A 27,636-nucleotide genomic window follows, 5' to 3' on the forward strand; every position below is an offset into this window, starting at 1 on the left:
CAACCTGATGGAGATCAGATCTCTTATGGCTGCAGGTATGAAAATAAAGTGCAGAGCCATTTGAGAAGCTAACAAAGGTTCAGAGATAGCCACAAAACCTCTAATAGTAGGTAAAGGTGCTTTATCTCAAAGGGAAAGGGGTTCACAACTTCTCTTCCTTCTTCTCCAGCTTTCCTCCTGTTTACTGATTGACTCCATAACCTGGAGACAGTAACAGCAGTCATCCAGCAAACACTTAGGGCTGGACTATTCCTGGTGTCCAGGATGGTGTTAAGAGGGGGAGGGAAAACTTAAGAATAAGCTGCCTAGGGCAGTGGTGGAGTCACCATCCCTGGAGGGGTTAAAAAAATGTGTAGATGTGGCACCTCAGGACATGGTTTAGTGGTCATGGTAGCTTTAGGCTGGACTGGATCTCTGTCTTTTCCAACCTGAATGATTCTATGATAGCAAACTTGAGCATGGTCTTATGCTCAAACACTTCTGGTTCAAGTAATGTTGTCTATGAGATCTATACCTCTTCATACTCTAGCACTCCTGCCCTCTCTCCATTTATGAGGACTCTCTAGCTGCACACCAACCAAGTAACCTCCTCTTCTTTGCTCATTTCCTGCTCAGTTTCATTCTTGGACCATGAGTTACTCCAGTGGTTTAAGGCACAGGGCTACAGTCCCTATGCAGTCTAGGAAGCTCCATCAGGTAGACCTCCCATGTGGTCTGACACCATTCCAGCACTTGCGGTTTTGGTAGGAGTCCCCAGTCACTGCCACCCAAACCCTCCTCAAGGCCATGCCTGTCTGTGCTGTGTGACTGCATGCTTGCTGTGCTGGGGCTGTAGCTTTGTTCCTGAGCTGGGTTTAGGTGAGGATGGAATGAATTTACTGCCCTTCCATCAAGCAGATTGCCTGAGCTCATGAAGGCAAATCCATTGTTCTGAACCTCAGCCCTCTGCCCACAAGGTGTGGATAACAGCTTTTACTCTGTAATGGATATAACACCAAGCTAATAAACGTGACAGATCATAAGGTGCTATGGTACACTGTGAAAGAGACCAGTAGGCACCACAAATTTACAAAGTAGCTTTCCAAGAGAAAAAAAAAATTAACCTCAAGCTGCATCCTCCAAAAACACAAAACCAGCAGCAAAATGGACAGAGTCCTTGCAAACTCATGTCATCAAAAAGGTTTCTTTTTGCTGCAGCCCTCCACTCATTCCTTCTGGTCTTCACCTGACAACACTTCTCAGTTTTTTATTTAACTCTCTGATGCCAGTTCAGATTTCTTTCTTTCATGTAATTTCAAATGTCTTTGTTCCATACAGGGTTACTCTGAACCTCTGTTATCACAGTAAGAGGATTAGCAAAAAGGAATATGATCAATGCTCACAACCTCAAGAAAACTACATCATCATTAAAATGTCACTATCCAGACTTTAATTACACACACAGTTCTCAAGATCATGTGCTTACCCAGATTATTGTGTGCTGGAGACATTGGGTTTGGTGATAAGTTTGGAGAACCTGAAAATCAAGACATGGTAATTGTTAGTCTGGCATCTGCACAAGGGAAAACACTTGCACAGAATGTTCAGTTGTTGCCCAGGCTTGTTGAGGGGATAACCCACTTCTCACTTCAGTCTCATTTTGTGACACCAGAAGCTTTCTCTGATGTTGATGACTCTTTACATGAGTTTCCAGATGTTATTACTTCTATCAACTTGCTACATCTAAGCATCCTCATAATACCTTCATTTAAGCTTAACCCATTAATTCTCAACACTGAGCATGCAGTTTGTTTGACTTTCACTTGCAGCTGTCAAAACTTGACTCCAGTCAAGATCTTTTAAACTAGAGCAGGGTCAATTTAGATTGGACATCAGGAAGAAATTCTTTACTACGAGGGTGGTGGAAGACTGAAACAAATTGCCCAGGGAGCTGGTAGGGGCCCCATCTCTGAAGACATTCAGGGTCAAGCTTGATGGGCTCTGAGGAATCTAGTTGGGGATGTCCTTGAGACTGCAGGGGGGTTGGACTAGACAAGCTTTAGAGGTCCCTTCCAACCCAGTGTATTCTATAAAACCTAGTTAGCTGGGCATTTAAGAGCTTGATGTTCCATTGCTAGACACAAAACATATTCTTAACAGTCAAACCCACACCATTTTACATCAACAAATCTTACTGGTTTGGGGACAGTGGAGTACTGGATCAATCTATGCAGACGTAACCAAGCAAATGTCAGAATTTTATCCCAAATCCTTTTCCTTTGGTCCACAAATTCTCTATGCATCTGTTTCAAATATCTGCACTTGTATGTCCAGAACAATTTCCACAGTCCCTGGCTGCCACATGGATGCAGGCAGGTGGCACAGCCAATTTTTGCTTTTCCCTCTCACCCCGAGTTTCGCTACTTTCTTTAAAACATGTTCTTCTCTAAAGAGGGAAGTCCATGACATCTGAAGGAAGGGATATAGCACTGGAACCTAAATTGGGTATTTATAACCCCTTCCAGGCCGCTCCTATTCCAGCTGACTCCCCAGCAAGCCATACATACATTCCACATGTCAACCACATGACCAGTAATTGCATGCACCAAAATGGATTGTGTCAATAGGCTTGTGTTTGATGTAGACAAACCAACCCACACTGCCTCCCCTCCATCTGCAGCACCGCAGCGAGAGACTGCGAATCTCTCCTCCCTCTTTTAGGATCCCACGGACGTGCTACGGCAGCAGGCAGGCACAGAAACCAGGATATTTGTGTGCAGTATCTGCACTAATTAGCTTCTGCGTGTCTACCTTTAATGTAAGTGCCCTGGATTTGCATATCCCTCTTGTAAAGCATCAGACTTTCTAATCAAGGAAGCGTTTTTGCTTTTCAAGCACAAGTTTTACGTATTCGGAGCCTGAATCAGTGGTTCCTACACCACTCAGATCAACGAGATGCCTTTAAAACAGTCCCTGAAAGATGAAACCTACATGTTTAATTTCCATGCTGATAAAGGCCAGCAGCAGCACTAAGGCTGCTCACTACACCTGGTTACTTGTTTTCTTGGCAGCAAGAGAGAACTCAGACTTTTAACTTTCTTTGGGATAAATGATGAACCCATTTCAACCCACAGCTCTCTCAAATATACACTTAACCTGGGCATTTCGGTATGTACAGGAAGCAGCCAAGTGATGAGAAGAATTTCTCTGTGGAAAGGTGCCTGCTACATGCCCCATTTTCACATGCCTACAGATGCATGGACATGAACACCACACAATCACCCTTGGATGTTTCCCCACTGTCCTACTTAGTAGTATCTAACGATAGATGCTGAGGAGAACAGGAACATGCTGTACCATTCACCAACAGCAATAAAACACACAACCCTGTGCTTTGCATGAGGTGGCAGTCTATGTTTGCACTCCTACAGGGATAAAACACCTCAAACCACCATTTGATCTTCAGTGCCTCAAATGAAAACTTTAAAGGAGTCTCTGAGATGACCTAGAAAGCTGCAGCAAATGGTAAGAGATGACTTACCTGCATCCATGCTGGGGTTCATCTGGTGGTCACTAGTTTCTCCATCCTCACTCAAATAGCCTGGAGGAGGTGTCTCTAGAAGCATAAAACGATCATACTGTCATTGCAACTGAATTTTAGACACCAGAAACATTTACTTCATTATTCACAAGGAGCTACATTTCCTTTTTATTACTTTTCTTCCTTAAGCTGCTGAGAGGAGGAGCTGGCACAGCCAGAATAATGGGCACTGTGTTTGTGAATAACAGAGGAGGGGGAAACAAAAAAAATCTGGATTTTCAATCCCATGAAACTTTAAGCCATGTAGAGAATTTTCTGTCCACGTATTTTCCCTCTCCTGGTGTGCAGCTGCATAGCTTGTCCATGCAAATAAGGTGTAAATTGCTTGTAAAAGAGATACATAAATAGAAGAGCTCAATTCCATCAGAAATTTCAAGGGTTTTACTCAAAGTAAAATGGCTGAATGTCATTCAAACCTAAACTTAAGGGAACATTCAGTTTTATAATCCACAATAAACTGAATGTTGAAAGGGAAGAGGTAAGTTTAAAGAAAACAAACCAAAACTATAAACAGCACTGTGGTGTGTCTACATTTACAGCTTTCATCTATTTTTGCATAGGTTCCCACTCCTCAGCCTCACTGTAACGATGGAAAGACATTCCAGTCATCCAGCCTGGCATACACAGACACGACCCACTGTGCAATATGAGCCTGTTCCCTCCCCTCCCAGCATGGAAGCTCTACAGTACCTGGAATGTAGTTGCTCTGTGGCTCAATACCTGCTGGGAAGTTAGTGTTCTCTGGAATAGAATGGCTGTAGTCATCTAATGGTGGGAACTCAGCTGGGATCTCTGTGTGCCGAGGCACCAGCACTGGAGGTAACACTGCACAAATGGGAAGGAACAAAAAAGACACAGCAGCAACGTTAAGCAGCTTTAAACTAAAATGATTGAAACTCTGGAAAATGAAGAGGAACCAGTTTGGAGGAACACCCTTAAACAGACGCAACGCCAAAGTCGCTAATTAAGGGACACAATCTGATACTTGCTTCTCCAGTGACTGCAGGGGGGCTACAGGAAAGCTGGGGAGAGACTCTTTGCAAGGGCATGTGGCAATAGAGCAAGGGGCAATGGTTTTAAATTGGAGCAAGGTAGATTTAAATTGGACTTTAGGAAGAAGTTCTTTACTATAAGGTTGGTGAAACACAGGAATGGGTTACCATCGGGGAGGTGGTGGAGGCCCCATCCCTGGAAACATTCATGGTCAGGCTGTCTGGGGCTCTGAGCAAACTGATCTAGTTGGGGATGTCCCTGCTGACTGCAGGGGGCTTGGACCAGATGAGGTCCCTTCCAACCGTATGATTCTATGAAAAAAAGATCAGCCGTTTAAGACTCTGTCTTAACAGATCTCAGGTGGGGATGGGATACCTGCTTAGCTGAACACACCTAGTCTGGCTGCCCCTTCGAAGGCAATGAAACAGGTTGTCTTGAAAAACCATTTAAGAGAAGTTCTACCATGTAATTCAAAAGGATGTATTTCCCATAAAATGAACCAGCAAGGTAGGATTAGCATAAACATCCAGACTGGTTCTGCAGATTTGCACTGACATGCAGCAGAAGGATCTGCAGCTCCAGATGAAAGGCTTCTTCAGATGCAGGAGGAGACTTCAGAAAAGGAAGTTCAGTTGTGTTGGGAGCTATTCTTAAACCCACTTCAACTTAACAGTGGATTTCTCCAACAATTAGGGATGCATTGAACACTGTCATGGTTCATCATCATGTCTGTTGCATGTGTGAGCTGTTTATGTGCACATCATGCCACATTAGGAACCTGGCAACAATGCAACCTGCTCATCTTGGATTTTATTGATTTGAAATTATATTTTCCCCCGAGTGCAGATTCATAAATTATTCTACTGCATACAGTAAGAGATTATCATCAATAATAGATGCACTTTGGTTTTAAACTCCTACTCCTGCTGCTGTGTTCAGTTTTGAAATGCACTTAGGAATCGTTTTGACTGGCATTGAGACGCTGAGCACCCACAGCCAGAGCCAGCAGTACCTGGGGTCTCCACTCTTTGGTAATGATAAGGATTCACACAGACTTCATCCTTCTTCATATTGAAGGCATACTCGCACATCTCCATGGCACGCAGCTCATGGTGGCTATGAAGGTCTGGCCACCGCCACAGCCGGCAGTAGATCACATGGGGAAGGCCCTTCCGGTGGGATACTTGGAGCCGACCATCTAATGATCTGCAGTCAGAAGATAAAGATGAGAGCAATTTAGGCTGGCATTAATACAGGTATGCTACTGACCACATCCCATCAAATGCTACGCAGGGCAACCTCATGTGAAGACTGCAGACTTCAGAAGGAGGCTCAAAGCACAGGCAGCATGGCTAACACAGCATCTTGACACAAACCCAGAAGGTGATAGTCACCAAAACCTGCTAAGATCCTGCTGCAAGGAGGCATTGGACTTGATGATCTTAAAGGACATTTCCAAACAAAATGATTCTATGCTTCTCAGTCTAAGGACATTGAGGTGCTGGAGCAGGTCCAGAGAAAGGCATAAAACTAGTGAAGGGTCTGGAGAACAGGGCTGGTGAGAAGCAGCCAAGGGAACTGGGGTTGTTGATCCTGGAGAAAAGGCGGTTGAGGGGAGACCTTCTGGCTCTCTACAACTCCCTGAAAGGAAGTTGGGGCCAGGTGAGAGTTGGTCTCTTCTCCCAAGTAACAAGTGATAGGACAAGTTGCACCAGGGAAGGTTTAGGTTGGACGTTACCAGCAACTTCTTCATGGAAAGGGTTGTCAAGCCCTGGAACAGGCTACCCAGGGAATGGTGGAGCCACCATTCCTGGAGGGATTTAAAAGACATAGATGTGGTGCTTAGTGACATGGTTTAGTGGTGACTTAGCAGTGCTGGGTTAATGGTTGGACTTGATCTTAAAGGTCTTTTCCAACTGAAACAATTCTGTGATTCTATGACTCCAATCACAATCTTCACGCTAAGGACTTAGCTCTGAAAACTGTGAAATCTTTGTTTTGTGTAACAGCCTTGCTCTGGATTTATTAATTTTCTGAAAAGAGGTTAATTTGGAGGCAGGGCCATCCATTTAGGGGCTCTCCTGAAGCTTCTGTGTCCTAAACCAATAGGCCATCTGCACAGCCCTCAACATCTTCTGCTGTCTATGTAAAAGGATTTAAAACACGTTCTAATAAAATTAGACTTTTGATATACAGAGATATGCCATATGTGTGGACATGGCACTTCAGGCCATGGTTAATTGGCCATGGTGGTCTTTGGTTGAAGGTTGGAATTGACGATCTTAAAGGTCTCTTCCAACCAAAACAATTCTGAGTCCCATTATGAAAAAATCATCCAAAATTGCTACAAAGACCTTTTCTTTAATTAGTGTCCACAAAGACTACAAACAAGCAAGGCTTCCCGTTTCCTTTTCCAGCTTGAAAGGAAAAGATAACTCGCAGCATTGCTTACTTTTGTTTTCACATTTAGCCTGTGTCTCCTTAAACCCACTTTTCACCTATCCTCAACCCCAGAAGAGCCTGTTCCTAGCAAACCTTCCTGGGAAGCAAGACAACTGCATTCAGATCCTTTCCAAGAGAGGAAAAAGCTGGAGCAGGGTCTCCTCTATCCTGAATGAGGGCTCAGCTCCCTGAGCTACTAAATGGGAACTGCCTCCAGGCACTTGCTTTGAAGTCTAACCCTTCATTTCCTTTCTTTTTCCTAATGACTGAAATGAAACACTTCAGGGGCTCAGGGAAATGAAATACTTCTGGTTTTTAATTTGTCCAGGAAAGGAAAAAAAAAAAAAAGGGGGGGGGGGGGGGGGGGGGGGGGTGGCAGGGTAGAGGAGGGGGCAGAAAATTGAAATTTTACTGAGAATTATTTCCCTTGGTGCTTTGTGTTGGCAGCCAATGTAGCAAAACAAAACAAACCCAAACCAAAACACACACACAATTATTCAAACGGTGGTTGTGCTCCTCTTGGCTGCCCTAGGAGAGTTTTCCCAAAAGCTTCTCTGGCAGAGCTTGGTAGCACACACACTCACACCCCTCTTGTAAACACTGCTACAAGAAGGAGGAAAGCAAAACACAACCATTGCAAGCACTCGATTTAGGGCAGCAGGAAAACATGTCATGTAACTGTTGGGTATGAGGTACACGTGGAGGCCGTGCCACCACTGAGGGACTTGCTAGTACAGGTTTACAAACTCATCTAAAACCTGCAAGCCCATTACAGCCCTGGGAGATGCCCAATGGCCACAGTTATTATTTCTAGTATGTATTTCTTCATACTGAGCTTGGTTATCTACGGGTCATGCCTTCTCCTCAGGCTGCTCTGTGATGGGGTGACCAACCAGCTGAGTGTCTGGCATGTTTTCCAAGTGTGTCCTTATGTCAAGCTCCTTCTGAGGAAAGCAGAAATTTGGCTTTCCAGGTGGAAGATTCATAGGGAGGGTGCCAAAGTCTAGAACCGATCTTCTGTGGAAGATAGGAATCTTGGTATTTGTTACAATAGGGTAAAGAGTTGGCTTATGTGACCCCAAAACTTGTCAGTTAGGAAAAATGAATAACAAAATACTACCAAAAGTGTGAAAATGTTCACTAAATTTAACTAAAATAAAATAGGCTGAGACAAGGAATAAGACAGCACTGCCTTTCTGTTCCCCTTTCAAACATCTTTGCTGGCTTGGAAGGATATCTTGCATCTAAGTGAGAGGACAGGAGAAAAAAGAAGACTCAGAGGGATGATTCCAAGTTTCCCACAAGAAACACAACTGTGGTAAATGTTCTTACTGTCCCCAGTCACCATCAGATGGACATCAGAGCAGCAGAGACAGACTTGGGGTGAGGTTAGCTGCTGAGATAGGCTAAGCCAAAGCATGTATGACATTGGGATTATGTGCAAGGATGAGTCTCTCCCTGCATTTCCCAGGAGAGAAGAAATTCTTTGCACCTACAGCAAACCTCTCAGTCAGCTGGAGGATAAAGTGCACTGGTTTCCATCACCCCAGGGTCCTTGGTACAAGCTATGAAGACTTTAAGGTAAGTCACTACATCCACATGCCTGACTCGCTTTGGATCCATGGCCCTCACCACCCAGGTTAGTGGAGGAGCCCTCCCACCAACCAAGTTCTCGCAGGAGACAGTGGAGAGAGGCATCAAATCACTGTTGTCTGAGCAGTCCCCAAATCCTGAACAGCTTCAGTGATTATCTAAACCACAACCAGGCTAAGAGCCTACCACAGCTCTCTCACTCACTAGTATCATAGCTACTCATGTTTGCTAGCAGAGACTACATGCTGTGGAAAGTGTGTTGGCCTTGCCATCTACCACTGCTCACATGGCATGAACGCTGTCTGGAAGGCAGAAGAGACATACTTCTCTACACCCTCATCTAAAAAAAGGCCTTTTTTAGAATGACAGAGCCATATGGTTTATTTTCAAACATAATGACCTCCCCTTCTCCCCTCTCCCCTCAATAAGAAGATAAGGTAGAAGAAATGATATTTCCACAAAGCTCTGGGGGCTAATTACATTTCTGTGATTGTGAAATCTCTTCCAAGCTCTCTGTTCAGGGACTCAGGACATTGTCTGCATGTTCTTGGGAAGAATGTGGCTAAGGAACAGAGCAGTTTCATTTCTTTCTGCTTTCCTGACTCAACCTTCAAGGAGTTATTTTCTTCAAAGCAACAAATAACTATGGCTGAGATGGGATAGAAGATTAGATGATCACTGTGCTCTGCTAAATCCCAGAATCCCAACATGGTGGGGGATAGAAGGGACCTCTGGAGATCATCCAGTCCAACATCCCTACTAAAGCAGGGCTACCCACAGCAGGTTGCCCAGGATCACTGTGTCCAGGTGTGTTTGAAATCTCTCCAGAGAAGGATATTCCCCAGAAGTTTTCTCCAAAAGCAGCACTCTTTCTTTTGGTGGGACATCTATGTCTTCAAAGTGTCTGTATACTGCATGGTGAAACTAAATAGCAGAAGTTGTAAAGAGTTCTTCTTTTCACAGTGTTAAGGTTTATAGCAAGCAGGTGATGCAGACTCACTGCCAGAGGCTGTTCTGGTTCATCTTTTGTAACTAGCACATGTCCTGAAATTGCAAGATAAGAAAATACTGTGATCTACAAAGCCTGTTTGACTAAGGGAAATCTGATGAGGTGTAGTTATCACTGGCTGCAAGTCTGGGAGCATGTGGGCTACAAAAGCCTGCAAGATAAAGGGAAAACAAAGCCAGAAGGCAGCAAGATCCCTGGGCTGAGAGCAGTTAGCAAGGGTTTAGAATAAAGAAATAAATTTAACAATGATTCAGACAAAGTTGATATGACAAGAGAAGACGCAGAGAAGAAGACAGCAGCTCGGTGAATGGTTTGGGTTGGAAGGGACCTAAAAGATCATCTAGTTACAACCACCCACCCCCCATCATGGGCAGGGACACCTTCCACTAGACCAGGTAGTGAAGGCCCAGCCTCTTGAGAAGAACAGCAGAGACCAGCACTTCCCCACTTGAACGTCGACTAGGTGGCCAGCAGAGCCCTGGGCGGCAGTGCTGGGGCAGGAGAGCAGACTGATGCCTCACAACATGTTTGCCCCAGCCTGTGCTGTGGGTGTTAGCAATGAAGGCAATGACTGTACACCCATATCCTACTCAGTGCTTGGTAAACATGCCCAAAGAGAAGTTAGACAAAGGCTTGAGGGCTGCAACTGTGATCAAGAGTCAGCCAGTAGAGAGGTTACTCCACACCTAGTGCAGTTATAATCAGAGATTAATTTTAAAATGAAGAAATGGAGACCAAGACCTCAGGAATGCAGTCAGGTAATTTAGTTGCTTTCACAACAGCACAAGGTATGGTCAGGACACCATTGTCGTTCCCATAAGAAACAGAAAAAACCCTCAGGCTCAACACCTTGAGGATTGATCCATCCTTGTATGTTGTTACAAGGAAAGTTTAACACCTGAAACTCCTACTCCAAACTGTCCAGACAACTGTTGCTCAAAGAACAAAGGGTAAGAGTGAGTCTTAATAGCAAAAACAAAAACAGGAGGGGCAAAGAATGACAGAAACACTGAAAGCTTTGGGGTTTTTTTAATAACCAAACCTCTGTAATTGTCTGAAAAGAGGGTAAATAACATTTCAGAACAGGAATTTTATTTCCAGGTCTGGCTGGGGTTTTTTGTTGTTGTTTTGGGGTTTTTTTGCTGGTTTTGTTGCTGGCAGTTTTGTTGTTGTTATGCATGTGTTGGATTTGTTCTTTAAAACTTGGTTTAATTTGTTAAGATCTTGAATCAGGAAAGAAAAAGTCAAACTCCACACTTCAAGAGATGTACTTGTTACTTCTTTAAGAATTTTCAGACAGTTACAGAATCATGAAGGTTGGAAAAGACCCCTAAGATCATCAAGTCCAACCTTCTACTCAATACCTCCATGACAATTTCTTTCCTCCAGATGGGTAACGAAACTTCCTTGCATCCCTTAAAGTTGAAACCAATGGAATGCAGCAATGCAAATTAAGCAAAGGATATAAGAAATAAGATTTTAGAGGGGGAGTTGTCAAGGTGCAGATTTATTCTGTCAGAGATCCATTCACACACATACGCTCCTGTTTGCCACGCCCATAAGGCAAATACTCCTGTCATTAATCTTCCAAGAGAGCAAAACACCTGAAAGCTCAAGTATCCAGTAACACCAGCATGTGCAAAAAAGGGCAAGGAAAAAAAGAAGAGAAAGTTTAAGTTACACTTTTCTAAGGGGTTCTTACTAAAAACCAGGAGCAGAAGCTGCTTTTAAAACCCAGGACAAACAAGTCACCAGGATGTTCTAAAACGCACCAAGAACTATGGCCACAGGCTGTGATTTTTCTCTTCAGCACAAAACATTCTAAGTAATTCCTTACTGGCCCAACATCTGGGCTACACCAGGAAAGTAAGGATTTGTTCCTGTAGCTGAATATGGCTTTCATGTGCAGAGCATTGCAATAGCCACAAGACTCCACTGAGGAGCTGGATAAAATCACAACTTTCCCTGAGTATCGGCCAAATGAACAACACTGAATCAAAAAAAAAACCAAAAACAACCCATGAAGCACATTTGTAATTCACAAAGCTGATCTCTTGCCATCTCTTTCCCCTCAATCTGCTCAGCATCAGTATATTTTCCAATCTCTAGTGCAGTTTTAACAGTGCTGTCATTCAAGTTGTGGAAATACAAGGAACTGCGTCAAACTGAGGTTTGCAACACACGTTATCACTCTGCCAGAGAGGAGACAAGTAATTAATGCTTCTACATAGCACTGAAATTCATAGAAGATTAAAAGAATTACCAAACATCTCATTGCAACACATCTCTATCATACCATCACAGGATGGGTTGAGTTGGAAGGGACGGTAAGGATTATCCAGTTCCAGCTCCCCTGCCATGGGGACACCTTCCACTAGAGACCAAGTTGCTCAAAGCACCACCCAACCTGGCCTTGAACACTTTCAGGGAGGGGAAGGTTTTACTTCTATGGAGAGGGTAAGTTTTTACTACCCTTAAAGCAATAAAGTTAAATGATTCTCCCAAAGTAAAAGAGAAGCCACCAGCAGGGATAAGAAGCTCATCACCCCCTCAATGCTATCAACAATCACCACTCTCTGGTGGACTGCTTATTCTTCCCGCTAAAGAAAGAAAACCACATCTGCTCCACATTTGCAGATGGTAGCTGACTTCAGAGGCTTCTGACTTTCACAGTGAGTTAAGAGGAGCAGGAAGTACAAAGAGGGAGCAATGGAAGCTTGGGAACCTGTGGAAAGGTTATCAGACCCTTTGGGCAACCGCTGCATGTGTACTTACAGGCGAGTACGGGATCACAGCCAGCGGGTGACACAGCTCCACACATCTGCTGGCCATGAAGTCTTCAACAGAGACTGCTAGAATCTACAGCCTGCAGTATCAGGTACAGATTTTAAAGGTAAAGGGCAATTCCATTTTTCTTCTGATGCTGCCTAATTCTTCTACACAAGTCGCAGTTGTTCGGGGTTTGGAGGACACAGAAATCACCCAGATACCTCGTGTGGGCTTTAACTGCCTATTTACATCTCTCAGTCTTTACCAAGGCTTTGCAGACTTCGTCTCCCTTCCCCCACTTGAAAGCTGAAGAAATACAGCATGGAGAGTGGATGTCAGGATCAGATTATGACAGCATGAGTCATTTATTAAGATTCCAGTAATGCTAAGCTCTTTAGCAGGTGCCTTGAGACCATATTTTTCAGTGTCTAATTTCAGATTCAGACTCAAGGACGTTTTATTGGTTTACCATAAACTCTGTCCATTGTTGCTTCTCCGAAAGCACCTTGTCCTGCACTCCACAGCTCTCTTCTCTGAGCTGCGTCCACTTCTCCTATCTGCCAGGATATAAATAACTGCTTAGTTTAATTTAGATTTCTTTAAAGCTACTGATAGATCTTGTTTTGTCGTGTAGTATCATGACCTAACTCTTTTTCCCTTTGTATTTTTCACTACTCTGTAATTTACACCACTTCTGCTCCTGCCACAGTTACACAATCTTGGCTATGAGCTATCAAACCCAGCTCCCTTTCCTCTATTTTTAGCCATTTTGTAATTATATGCCCCAACATTCTCTTTCACCTCCTCCCTTTTCCTATAGCCAGTAGCACAGAAGGTAGGCACTTCAGAGACCCAACCATGTCCTTCATCCTCCTGCCTCTGAAAGGATATAACATATACTCATGCTTAATTAAGGCTTAATTATTAACTCAACTCTAAACTTCCTAATTAACACCCCAATATTTCTGCCATCCACACTTGTCCAAGTTACACGTGGCCCTGCAAAGTGGACAGCAGCTCTCAGACAAGGTGCACTCCCCTACTGCCACCTCAAAGGAAAGCAGTGAATTCGCCTGCAGGGCACAAACCCAAAGACACACTGTTTTTAATAACTGCTGAAGAAGTGATGCAGTTAAAGTCTCTGATAGTACCCCTTCACCTTCAGGAAGCCCACAGCTATCAGCAAAGCAAGGTAAAATCCCCTTAACTCTCCTTACTATCACTGTCGGATAGGGCAAGCTTTATTTTGGTAAGAATGGGGTAGTGCATTACTAATTTACCATGAACAGAACTCCAGAGAACAAGGGACGTAGGTAGAACCTGAGGCCAGAAATGTTTCCGAAGGCACCACATCCAAGCCCTTTCCCATATTGTGAGAAGCAAATGGGACTTTCAGTAGGATTTTTGTAACTCCTCTAAATTTTAAATCCAGCTTTTCTAAGCAGCTCCGATCCTTTTATTTATTTCAGCAAAGTTTCTTTGCCCAAATCTGTGTCAGACTCACCGAAATTCATTTGTGCTTAAGCCTTAAGGGGACTGGGGGTGGAGGAAGCAGACAGAGCAAGAAGCTAAGCCTCTCAGAAGGAGCGTGCCTTTTTGAAAAGTCATTTATCATAGGAGCTCGTCATTGCTTCCCAGAATCTCCTCTTCAGCTCCGATCGGGAAATCCAAAACCCAACACACTTTCATCCCACCGAACCAGCAGCTTCCTCTCCCCGAGGAGATTCCAGGCATACTGATGGGTCTGTGTATTTGGAAGTTCAGAGGAGTTTCATAAGGAGAAAATGGAGGGATGGAAATGCCAAAGAGATTCAGATAATCTTCCGTAACACAGAGGGCATTCAAAATAAAAGTACGACAGGAAGGCTGAATAACTGGAGCACACGGTCCTGCCAGCAATCGAAAAACAGCCCAGGCTGCTGTAAACTTCAGTTACTCTGCTAGCTTCCATGGTCCTTAAATTGATTTACACATAACATCTAGTTTCAACATGCACCTTAGACCCATAGAATTGTTTCAATTGGAAAAGACCTCTAAGATCATCGAGTCCAACCATCAACCTAACACCCCCGTGGCCATTAAACTATGTCCCAAAGTGCCACGTCCACACATTTCTTGATACTACAGGGGAAAAAAAATCTTTCTGTTTTCACTGAAGTCAGGAGAGCTTTGCAAATGAGCTCAGTTGTTGATACAGCCTGAACTAAACCAGTGCAAAGAACCAAGAGAAGAATCTGCTTCTGCATTAGTGAAAAAGAAACCCATGTGCTGTGCAGTGTTTAGATAGAAGTCTCACACCAAGAACTGCTGCCTCAAATAAATCCATCTGCTAACAAAAGCAAAAGTGATTATCATAGTGTGTGCTGAAAAATGACAGTTTTAAGACCTTGGACTCTCCTTCACAATATATACAAGTGCCAGTGCCTTCAACAGAAACTTCATATAAATACCAGGAGTCGGAACTGACTTCTCAGACAAATGTTTGTGCCTTCTATCAAGTTGGGACAAAGCCAACATTTCTTATGGAAACATTTTTGGTGGTCCTGGGCAAAGAAGATGTTTACTTTATAGCAGATATAACTAAAAATACACTGTGACAGCCTCCAATTATCTTGTTTGGTAGAGTTTGAGGCTACTCAAGGTTCATTGCTGTTATTTTCTTTATTATATAGTGAAAATGTTGCTGCTTTTCCTGTAATTTGAAAAACAGCTATTTCAAGATTTGACATCTGTGTTTGGACCTCCCCCACACGGATAACAAGATCCAGGATGAAACTTTCCAGAGTGTCCATCTCCCATTTTCCAAAGCAGCTCAGACACGGATCGATACTTTCCTTGAGTTACACAGACCTTTTAAGCCTCCCATTAATTTCACTGCCTCTACATGATAGTACTTTTCAGTCTGGTTTAACAGCCACTCACAGCTATAATTATTTGCACAACCAGTACTAATTAACAGCACACCACAAACAAGGGGCCCAGGCCCCACAAACACTCACTCTTCCATCCAACAGCCTCCTCCACCCCAAGGGAGGAGGGTATCATTTGGGATCCATTTGACAGCAGAGCTGCGCATGTGCTCAGATGGCTCCTTCTGAGGATCTGCTCTTCATTATAGAATCACAGAATTGTCAGGGATGGAAGGAACCTCAAGAATCATCTTGTTCCAACTCCCCTGCCATGGGCAGGGACACCTTCCGCTAGCCCAGGTTGCCCAGGCTGATCAACTTTAAAGGAAATGCAGCTTGCTTACTAAAATGACAGTTGAGAGGTGGTTGAGGCCCTGTCCCTGGAGAGATTCACAGTGAGGCTCAACAGGGCTCTGGGCAACCTGATCTAGTTGGGGATGTCCCTGCTTCCTGCAGGGGGGCTGGACTAGATGACCTTCAGAGGTCCTTTCCAACCTGGGTGATTCTAGGATAAAAAACTTCGGTTTGGGTTCCTCTGCCTTTGGGCTCTCCCCTTCTCCCAAACAGTTAAGCACCTCTCTTTTCCAAGGGAGCTTTCCCAGCCTCTGAGCTGCTCTGGCATCCTGCGAGTTGTTAATGAATCAGTTCTTGGATGAATCATTTCCCATGTGCCGACTGCACGTTTCATCACCGAGCCGCTTCACACAGACTTTCCTCCTTGCTCTTGGTGACAAAGAGCTATGCCTGCTACCCAAACAAGCCTTGCTGTCTCCACAAGGAGTTAGCAGAAGGTGTGTGCCCTGTGAGAGAGGTGAAAAGGCTAGTGGAAGGAGGCTGTGTTAATTTTACAACTCTGACTTCCTTAATTATGAGTCACCAGCAAGGCAGGAGAAATCCAGCTCAAAAAAATAAACCTACAAGAGTGTGATGTCTTAGGGGAGCGCTGCAGATTTCAGATGAAATGCCTCATTAAAAGCCCATGGAAGTTAATATTTTACAGTCTCTTATGTCTGTAATTACGACTGAAATCAGAGACTCAAGACTCTGCAAGAATTCCCGTCTACTTAGAGGAAGGACTTCGTAAACTTCTCTGTCTCATAATCAGGTTTTACAACACAACAGAGGGTGAGGGAAGACAGGAGGTGGTGTTATGGGTTTTAAGTTGTTGGCTTTGTTTTGGGGGGTTGTTTCTATACAGTAAGAGGGGAGGGTCAGTTGTAGCAAAGAGCTAAAATATTTCTTTCTCCTCATGAAACCCTTTAAATGCCAAAAAGGAAGCTGCGTGTAGGGCCTACCTGAAAGCTACCTTTCTTCTAGTAAATCCATAGGTCAGTTGAAAGGGTTTTTTTTTGAGGCTAGCACTCTCAGCAGACGTGTCATGCAGCAAGAGAAAGTCACTCCCCTCAGCCATCCCCTCCTGCCAATCGTACTCATGTAAGCCAAATTCTGCTTTCCTGAATTACAGATTAAGTTTAAAAAAAAAAACCCTTAACACACTGAAAAAACATTGAGGAAAGGAGAGGGGTAAGAGTATTTTCCCCATGCTGCAAGGCATGAGGTATTCCCTTGCTCCCCAAAACTCAGACATGTACATGTCCCTGCCCACAGCAGGGGCCCCTTCCAACCCAAACCAACCTGTGATTCTACATTGTTGCTGCCTCAATCAGGGTGCACCATTTTGCCACCACAACCTGCAGTACTCACTATTACCTACTTGAAGGTTAGAAACTGGTGAAGGGTCCAGAGAACAAGTCTTCTGAGGAGCAGCTGAGGGAACTGGAATTGTTTAGTTTGGAGAAAAGGAGTCTGAGGAGAGACCTCATTGCTCTCTACAACTCCCTGACAGGGGGCTGGAGTGAGGTGGGGGTCTGTCTCTTCTCCCTTGTATAAGATGATAGGATCAGAGGAAATGGCCTGAAATTGTGCCAAGAGAGGTTTAGGTTGGATATTAGGAAAAGATTCTTTCCTGAAAGAATGGCCAGGCATTGGAACAGCCTGCCCAGGGAGGTGGTGGAGTCACTGTCCTCAGAAGGATTCAAGAAACAAGTGGACATAGCACCTGGGACATGGTTTAAAGTCCATGGTGGTCTTAGGTTGATGGTTGGACTCCATGGCCTTGGAGGTCTTTTCCAGCTGAAACAATTCCATGATAAGGAAAGCAGCACTAACACAATCACAGATATTATCCCTCTTTCCTTTACTCTCCCCCAGACTGCCCCAGCTCTGTACTGGTGATATAGCTGGGAGCAAGGCTGTAGAACTTCAGTGCTTCAGTCTGACTAATGCAGGATGTGTGGGAGAGCAGCACGACAGCATGAATAACAGCTCGACAAAGCACGGCTCAGTATCACGCTAAGTCACTCTTATCATCCAAACAGGATCTCCAGCATCTGTGTACACATGTACCTTTCCTGTAAAGGTTTGATCATTACTCCTGCTTGCATGGAAATCCAGCTGGTGTGGCATAAAAAGGAACAGGAAAAAGCAAGCAGCAGAAATCAACATAAACAAATGCTTCATTTTCATGTAAATGTCAGTAAGTAATAAAAACTCGAGGCAAGAAGTGATTAAAAGAACAGTTCAGAAAAAAACAACACGGCAAACAGGTCGCCCTTCAACCGCCACAGGAGACAGAACTGTTCCCAAATGAGATGTTTTCCAAAAGTTTTCCATGAGGTGTCCACTACGAACAGCTGAAAATATCAACTGCATCAAAACTCACATTTAAGCAACAAAGAGCCACTTCAAGCAGCTTTCCTGTTGTCATCTCCCCCTTTGCTTTTCTCCAAACTGAAAAAGAATATTTAATATTGAAGTCCTGGGAACCTGACTGCAGAAATGCTTAAACATGAAGCTTAAACTGGAAGCAGATCTAGAGCTTGCCAAGGAAAGGGGAGCAAGGAGGGAAGCAGACTCACAGGTAAATATTAGTTTGTACTTGAAGAAGCCAGAGCACATTTTAAAGCCACTTTTGATTTTCCTGCCAACTTCACACCATCCCCTGTCAAAGGCTGCCTGGGCAGGGTGACGCAGGGGGAACGAGTGCCTGGCGTCTTTGGCAGCTGGAGCAGGGCGACAGGGACACTGCCAGCCATTATCAGCCAAATTACGGAAAATGATCAGCAGAATTCCAGAAACAAGGGATGTTTTTCTTCCTCATTTTCCTTCTGGCCCCTCTTGGCCTTTGCCTGCAGTGCCAGCCACACAGGAGTCTGGCTGGACTGGTGTGTGTGGGTTTGGCACTCCCCAAAGGGGCAAGGAATGCTGTTTGGGAGCACAGCTCTCCCCACTGCTCACGGCCAGTAACCACACAGCCCTCTCTTTCCCAGGCCTCCTATCACCTTGCTATCTTGCAGCCTTTGTGAGTTACAGGCCAATGACTGAGCAATAATCCTAGATACAGACTGGGAGCTCTTTAAAGCCATAGGAGAGATTCCTCCTGGCTAGCAGTAGCAGACCAGCATCCTTCTGCTGTGGCCTGAAAGGAGAATCACAGAATCACAGACTGGTTTGGGTGGGAAGGGACCCTCAAAGGTCATCTAGCCCAACCACCCCACAGCCAGCAGGGACATCTATAACTAGAGCAGTTTGCTCAGAGCCCCAGACAACCTGACCTGGAATGGTTCCAGGGTTGGGGCACCTCCCACCTCTCTGGGCAACCTGGGCTAAGGTCTCAGCACCCTCAGGGTCAAATATTTCTTCCTTCTCTTCAGTCTAAATCTCCCTCTTTTAATTCAAAACCACCACCCCTTGTCCTGTCACAACAGGCCCTGCCTGCTGAAGACAAAAGAATTTTCAGTTCTTCAAATTCATTTTCAAAAGCGTTTTCAAAACTCTTCAAGTGTACAATCTGTCCATCTCTGTGGTACAGCCAAGATGAGAGTAACTCTAAAATATTGCTCATTGCTCAACAGGTCACAGCAACACTACAGCCCTTTCATGGTCAACATGAAGACCACCACCACTCACTCCAAATCAAAGTCTGAAGGAAATTTTAAAAGCAAACCATAATAACCACTGGAGATAAAATGCAGACAGGAGACCCAGGAACACCACCCAACCTCTCTAAAACAACACAATGAGGCATACAAAGGTAACACTTAAGTAGGACCTTCTTTTTATGCCCTTTTAGCAGCATAAGGCACTCACTGGGTCCCTGGGTCAGCAGTGACTCAGAGAAGAGAGGCCCTTCCAGTGAATCATCCACACATTTTTAAGCACCCTCCAGGTTTGGTTGATTGGGAGATGTCTCACTACCTACACCTTCTCTAAATACTAACCAGGCTGTCCAAGGCATGAGTGAGAGTGAGCGCAGGCAAGCAAGGGTGCAGAAGAGCAGGCAGTCCTCCTTGAACATCTGAATGCTATGAGGAAGAACAGAAGCCACACACATCTCTGGCAGCACTGCTCATTCCTCCAGCGTGTGAATATGGGCATAAGATACATGAAGACAGGGAAACAATAGGATAAGTCACAAATATTTGATTTCACAAGTCAAGACAGTTTTCTTTCCCCTCCCCTTGTGACTAAGCCTTTGGTCCACACACCCACTCCATTCTCAAAAAACAACTCCACGAAACAAATTTGATTGCTCTAAAATACACACAGGCAATGACCAATCCCACCTCCTCCTCCTCACAGCACTAAGTCTATTTACTAAGTCTGCACCAACTGTCTGCTTTGTACGTAAGAGAATCCAACTCCCTCTCTCAAGGAGACACTGAACACTACCAAGTCCAACTCCTCTCTCTTCTCCTTACCCCACTTCCAAACCTGCAGATGACATTGTTTGCCCAGATAAACTTCCTGAAATCACTCCTTGTTGCTTTCAGGGAAAGGATACAGCAGTGCCCAGTGTGCCACAGACCAGAACTGATCCCAAACCAGCCCCTCCCAAAGCATAGCAAGGAAGTAGGAGTGGTGGGCTGTGCCACAGAGGTTCCTGGCTTTGGGTAAAGGAGAGCAGTGGCAGTTCTCTATGCCTTGCTGCCTCCCAACATCCTGCTGAGTTTATCACCTCAGGCTTTGTGCCCTACCTTGAAGGTGCTGCTGCTATGCTAGCTGAGCTCTGCTGATTTAATGGCAAGGACACTACCTGCAACTGGGGGCAAAAAAAAAAAAAACAAAACAGATTTCATCCCCATCTTGTCACAGACCTGCTGTTACTCCTTGTGTTATCCCATCTAATCTCTGTCCTGTCTGGTACACCAGTTAAATATCTTGTTCCTCCAACCCATCAAAAAATACAGCTGCTAAAATTATCATCCTGACCCATCAATCAGACACCTTTCTTAATCTGTCCAGTATCTTCTATGAGGTATTACGTTTGACCAGCCTACAGCCTTGTCCTCAAGGCACTCCAGCCCTCTTTGTATCGCACTTGAGAGCTCATCCCAACCGCAGCTTTTCCCCACTCCTCCCAAATTCCTTGCCCAGACTGGACATCTAGCACATGCTTTCCCTTGGCTTCTCTTTCCTTTCCCACCTTGGCCCCTTATCCTGTCTTGTGCAGCTTTCAGCACTTCACTGGGGCACAGAAAAACCTTCCATCCCTGATGAGATGAAAGGATCATCCTTCACAGAATCATAGAATGCTTTGGGTTGGAAGAGACCTTTAAAGGTCATCTAGTCCTGCAGTCAGCAGGGACATGGGCAACTACAGCAGATTACTCAGAGCCCCAAGCAACCTGATCTGGAATAGTTCCAGGGATAGGGCACCTCCCACCTCTCTGGGCAAGCTGGGGCAGTGTCTCACCATCCTCAGCATAAAAAATTTCTTCCCATGTGGTCTGAATCTGCCTCTTTTAGTTTAAACCATCACCCTTTGTTCTGTCACAACAGAGAGTGCTACAAAGATTGCCCTCATCCTTCACTGCCTCATTTCTTTGGGAAGGCCAGTTAAACCCAGCTTGCCACACACTAGCAACATGATGCAAGCAGACAAAAAGGTTTACAGGGAGGAGATGGTGCAAAAATATTAAAGTAATTAATATAGACCATGATTACAGTTTTCTTTGGGTATTCCCATGAGCACCATCTTGCATCTTTTAGACTGCCAGCTAATCACTGCAGGGACAATCTGTGTTCCATCCCCCCTTCCAAAGCAATAAGCATATTCTTGGCAGCTAAATTATTAATAAGGAACAAATGGCAATTGATTTATAGATGAGCCCAAAAGAGAGGCTTTATCTTCTTCAATCATCTAAGTCATCATGCCCACATGGCTTTGTTTTGAGTCTGTCTCCAGCAAAACATCAGTCTCCCACCTAGCACACATCCAGCTCCAAATTATCTGTGACCTCTTTCCCTCTGTTGTATCTGACCAGTGACCAGATACTACAAGAGGGAAACAAAGCACTGATTGTTCTCTCTGTCACTCTTTCTTCTCAGCCAGCAGGAAAAAGCTTAACTGGATTAGTTCTTAAGATTTTATTTTCATCTGCTGTGAAGTGAAAAAAGAAAAAACACAACAGAAAGTATTCAAGGAAAAGATGAGTTTTGCATTCAGGCTTTGAATATGCTGAGCTTGGGGAATTAATTCTCTCTCTGCTGGTGGAAAGTTCCACAGTTCTCGCCCAGCTCTTCACACCAGGAGTATCTCTCCTCTTCTGAGCACTACTTCCTCACATTTCAGTTCCAGCACTTCCAACAACAACTTTCTCTCCTGTTCTGCTGAATGAAGCGATCCTTGTCTTCCCCCTGCTACGTACAACGAGCTTGAGGAGCAGCCCCTGAGAGCAGCTACTCCACAGGCTGTTGTGTTTATTTGTAATTACCAGCACCACACACACATCCTATGGCTTTCCTCACGCTCACCACAATTTGCTTGGCATGAAGAACTGATCAGCAGTCAGCTTGCCACAAACTCAACCTTTTTAAGGCGGGATGCATGGCTTTATTGAAAGCAACACAAAGTTTGTTTCTAGCAACGTGATGGAGCTGACATGTAAAACGTGGTGCTGCTGCCTCAGTGCTGGCCCAAGCCCAAACAATGGCAACTCTTACACGAGGTGAAAGCAGCCCTTCAAAGGCTTGTAGGCAAATACACTGTCACTGAATATTTTGTCAGGGAAGCAGGAGCCTAAAAATACAACATGAGCAGATAATGCACTGAGACAGGCCGGCGCACATCCTGCCTTGACTCTGTAAACACTACGATGCAAATTGGCACCATTGTACACATCAGGCCATCCACACCAAAAAGTAGGACAGTAGTTTAGAATAAACTGCAGCCTTCAGCCCAGAGCTGCTACACTCCTCATCCCAGACAGCCTTCTCTACATTGGAAGAGCAAGAAACCTGGTGGGAGCACAGCTGAGCTGCCTGTCCCTCTGGTAGCCCGTTGGGTGCATGAGGAGCTGTGGAAGGTGGAAATGGTGTCACCATCCGTTTTCTGATAAGGCCAGCACCTCTAGGAGCACCATGTCTATCCTGCAGCAAGGATACCACCCTTGAGGTGTGCTGACTCGTTGCAGCATGGTTCCTTACAGTTTACAGTGGATTTCAAGTCTCCTAAAAACACTCCTCTTCCTCTGCTCTTCTCTTCTTGCCTTCCTCTGCTCTTTGCTTCTTGCCCCAGGTAGCTAGATGTTATACTTTGCATTACTTGTTCCCATTTGCAACATTTGGGCTTGAAGGGAAAATACTTTGGTTAGCATAAATAAGAGAATGATAAAAGCCATACTAGAGTGAACAAAAAAGTGAAGAACCAAGGAAAGCAAGAGTCATTTCTTTTTCTAGCAGATGTAGTTTAGCTAGACTTGGGTGATCCAAGTTTTCAAACCCTTCAGATTCCTTTTTTTTCTTACCAAAATCTTCCCCACTGGTCTCAATGTTTTTCCTATAAAATATATGTGAAAGTACATAAGGATGCTGGAAATGCTCCAGAGTTTGGATACCACAAGAATGGATGTCAGACTTTCAAAGCATTCAGTGCAGTTATGCATAACAGTCTCTAAAACAAAAAGACATAACCAATCCTTGGCTATAACAATGCACATGATCATTCAGCCAGTCTAATCTTTTCTCACTGTGCCTAGAGCTATGTAAAGTAAAGCTCCAAGGCGTAAAAGGGTATTCAGAAAGGCAAACAAAAACAGGTTCCCCAAACCTGAAATGTTAGTTACCTTCCAGGAAGGGAATGAGCAGAGCCCTCCAGCTGAACGCTGTGTGCTCATTTGCAATGCAATGAATTCAGTGAATTCCATTCCAGCCCTCTGGATCACTGACTTTTGAGGATGCTAATTGTTTTATGGTACTACCCACTAATCCCCACTAAACCCCAATCAAATATCAAGCCTAATACACAACCAGCATAAAAGAGAAAGTCCCTGACCCAAGGAGAACGTGATTGCCATTTACAACAGGATGCAACAGGTAAATGAGCAGGACAGACAGGAAAGAGCAGCTATCACACCACAGTTATTGTGCACCACAAGTGTGAAGTGGCTTCATGGGGAAAAGGAATTAGAGCCATCACCACCACATTTCCTTCCAGCAGATTTTACTTCCAAACCATGCCTGCTGAAGCCCAGGTGGGCAAATCTGGGAAACATTTTGTTTCTTTTTAGGTGCAGGGGAAAGAAAGAGGTGAAAACACAGGCAAAAAATTAAAAATATCCACTTCTGAAAATCCCAGCTGGCATCAGGCAGAGGAAGCTGTGGGGAAATATGTGTATCAGTAAAGCAAAGAGCACCAATTCATTTCACTTTCCTCTGCAGATCATCATTGATAAATTATCATGACTCTCTTAGGGATTTTCTCAATCTGGTTTTTATTATTACTCCTATTTTTAAGGAAGATAAGGTTGCTTCTGCTTTTGAAACTTCAACAAGGGCCACACACTCCCACACATAAGAATTTCACTGTTATAAAAGCTCTGGCTGCTCAGTCAGCTACTATTTAGTAGCTCTGGTGCCATAAAAGCAGCTACAAGAAGCACCTAGACCTTTAACATTCCTGGATGCAGGCTGCAGAGAAGATAGAACCAGAACTCAGAAATGCCTTGCCTCCAGAAGCCACAGAGGGCATACATCTGCTGATACACCTCTGGACCTTTGCCATGGGTGGGTAGGACTGGCACCTAAGCACAGCAAGCAGTTTATACATGAGTAATTGCACAGTTTTAAGGCATTTTAGGACACGGAACTGTTGGAGTGCCTCCAAAGGAGGGCCACAAAGATGATCCAAGGGCTGGAGCACTTCTCTTATGAAGACAGGCTGAGAGAGCTGCAGTTGTTCAGCCTGGAGAAGAGAAGACTTCAGGAAGATCTTAGAGCAATCTTCCAGTATCTGAAGGGGGCTACAGGAGAGCTGGAGAGGGACTTATTACAAAAGCATAGAGTGGCAGGGCGAGGGGTGATGGCTTCAAACTGAAAGAAGCTGGATTAAGATCAGACATAAGGAAGAAATTTATCCCCATGTGAGAGTGGTGAAGCACTGGAAGAGGCTGCCCAGAGAAGTTGTGGAGGCTCTAAGCCTGAAAATATTCAAAGCCAGGTTGGATGGGACCTTGAGCAAGCTGTCTAGTAGAAGGTGTCCCTACCCACAGCAGGAGGTTGGAACTAGATAATCTTCAAGGTTCCTTCCAACCAATCTGTGAGTCTACAACTTATTTCTTAAAAAACAGCAATAATATGGAAACAGTGCAAAAACTGGCATTGACGAAAGTCCCTCAGACGTTAAAGAACCAAATAAAACAATCAAAGGCAAGAAAAGAGCTGGAGAAAGGCCAGGGCACAGAGCAGCTGCAGAGGAATCCTTACACGACCAAGGCTGCGGCTGTGGCATTCCTGACTCATAAGCCAAGGTGCATCCGGTGGCTGTGCCAGGTGCCACACTGGCAAAAGCATTCCCCTCGTAATGGCCTCTTAATTGTTTTCTGACAGCCACGACACATTCTCCAGGGGGCTGTGAAGGCAGAAATTTGGAAGACACTGTGTCATTTGTCACTTGCAACCCAACCACCTGCTTCCCAGCTGTAGCTCTGCCATTCTCACCTGCTGATGTGTTTAGAAACCTCCAAGTGTGGTCCCCAGGGAGCAATTCTTCCTGACCCAAAGTTGGCTATTCCAGAAACACCCTGTTGATGTTAGCTTTAAGCATCTGCTAGACTGTGTGCACCAACTCCATCATCATTTAACTGCTTAAATCTAGGCCTATTTTTAGAGGGCCCTGCAGAAAGGAGGTAGATTGAGGAAGCAAATGCCTTGCTCAGGATAAAAGAGACTTTGGTATTCTAAAATACTGCTGTTCTCTTAGATAATGAAGTGGTTAAAAATAAAGGCCTTCAATATTTTCTCTTGTGAGCACCTATTACTTCCACAACCCCAGCAGGCAATGCTGTCGAATCTACCTGAGGGCAACAAATGTGAATGCTGATTGAAGGAGAACATTCACCCTCACTCTGTTCCAAATTCCCAGCTGAATAAAAGCCAAGAGATTTAAAGATATTTAGCATTTTGCTTCCTGCTCTAAAGATTCAACAATTGCAGGTCTCGCCTGTGAGATGAGGAAAACCAACGTGGAGTATCATGTGTCACATGCAAACCTGGATAAGCGACTGAGGAGGGGAAAGGCACTCGCCTTGGACCTGAGCTTTCATGCACAGCAAGTTAAGAAGGGTGGGCCTTCACTCAAAGCAACTTTTCTTTCAAGCTCTCTATTAATCAAATCCCTTCAGAACGAGTTCATTTGAATGTCTTTAATTTTACTTTGAGGCTGATAATAGCACAAGTGTATTGCATCATCCTCACTAGAACAGTAATGCCTTTAAAGTTCCTTTTTAGTAGCTGCCTCAGACATGCCTTAGATAATTTTGTTGGCCAACTGAGGACTAATGCAAGACATATTCTATGAATAAATGCATTTCCAGAGCCTCAGCCTCAGAAGGTGATTTTGCAAATAGCCAATGAGCAGTGCCTGCTTTGAAGTGTTCCTGGAATCAGTTCCAGTTCCTTCAACCACTGATCAAATTCTACCAAAAAAGGCTTAGAGAAATGTTACTTCAGACTAGGTTTATCTTTCCTATAAATGCAAACTACAGCATTAAGCCCAGAACTTTCCCCTATGAAATACGTACTTTCACAGCTTGGGAGTATTTAACTGAAGTGCTTAAAGTCAACATTTCATTTTCTTTCTTGGAAGCCTTGGGGCAAAATGAAAAAAAAAAAAAAAAAAAAAGTCAAGCCAAACTTCATTGAATGGAAAAGCTAACTTCAAAAGTCTTTCCCCTAAAAATAAACAATTAAGTTCCAGGAGCCTATGTGAGAGCTCAGTTGTTTTACTTGTGGCGATACAGGGTTACTGTCACTTCAGTTTGTGCTCTGCAGGTCTCTTGGTTGTCCCTGTGTCCAAAAGGCTCATTCTTTTTGGGCCAAATCCAACAACTCAGTGAGAGCTCACTTGGCTTTGAACTGCCCAGCACCATCTGCAGGCCACCACACTAAGCAGACAAGATGAAAAGAATGGGTTCTGTTGGGACGGACCTTAAAGATGATCTAGTTCCAACCTCCCTGCCATGGGCAGGAACACCTTCTACTAGAACAGGTTGCTCAGAACCTCACCTAACCTGGTCGTGAATGCTTCAAGGGAGACAGCATTCACGACCTCCCTAGGCAACCTGTTCCAGAGCCTAATGTTTCCTTCACAACTGAGGATCTGCGTCAGCGCATGCTAGAGTGGCTACAAAACACTGCTGCTGGGTGAGTGCAGATTTGTGCCTTGTAGTGGAAATCACTACAAAAGGTCTAAAGGAAAGAGAAAATGAGATGTGTTGTGCTCTGTGGGAGTTGCTGGGTGCTCAGCAGACCCCCCCATAAAGCCACTTATCCTCATGCTTCAACAGATTCAATTTGACTGCGCACCTATTTAAGCAATTCTAGCCCAAGCTTCCCAAACCCATCCAGATTTGTACTTCAGCTTCACTAGTGAAATCCCAAAGTGTCCTCTGCCCAGAAGTCAGCACAGCAGGAAATGCACAAGGTTGCTTCTGTTGTATCACTCTAAAAATGGTCTGATGGATATTTTGAGGAGGGAACAGAGGAATGGAGAATGCCAAACAGGACTTGTTCCTGGAAGGATTCAAAAGCTGTGTACATGCAGTGCTGAGGGACATGGTCTAACAGCGGACTTGATGGGGTTAATGGTTGGACTTGATGACCTTATTGTGGCCTTCCAGTACCTGAAAGGGACCTACAAGAAAGCTGGGGAGGGACTTTTTACATGTGGCAACAGGACAAAGCAGAGGGTAGATTTAGTTTGGACATTAAGAAGTACTTTACTGTGAGGGTGGTGGAACACTGGAACAGGTTGCCCAGGGAGGTGGTAAGAGGCTCCAGCC

General features: G+C 44.5%; 1 protein-coding gene across 4 annotated transcripts in view; it reads right to left on the reverse strand.

Moving 5' to 3' along the window:
* Positions 1 to 27,636, reverse strand: part of SMAD3 (SMAD family member 3) — an 83,647-nt gene that overhangs the window by 15,951 nt on the left and 40,060 nt on the right. For 2 of the 4 annotated variants that reach the window (XM_054388347.1, XM_054388345.1), the window contains exons 2-5: positions 5,586 to 5,779; positions 4,271 to 4,405; positions 3,521 to 3,595; positions 1,466 to 1,516 (exon numbers count right to left, since the gene is read on the reverse strand). In XM_054388347.1, coding sequence (XP_054244322.1) covers positions 1,466 to 1,516; positions 3,521 to 3,595; positions 4,271 to 4,405; positions 5,586 to 5,779 — 455 coding nt within the window. Of the gene's footprint in view, positions 1 to 1,465; positions 1,517 to 3,520; positions 3,596 to 4,223; positions 4,406 to 5,585; positions 5,780 to 27,636 lie in introns of all 4 variants that reach the window. The other 2 variants (XM_054388344.1, XM_054388346.1) reach the window with 2 other exon arrangements.

This window comes from Indicator indicator, chromosome 16, assembly GCF_027791375.1.
Source record: "Indicator indicator isolate 239-I01 chromosome 16, UM_Iind_1.1, whole genome shotgun sequence".
Taxonomy (NCBI): Eukaryota; Metazoa; Chordata; class Aves; order Piciformes; family Indicatoridae; genus Indicator; species Indicator indicator.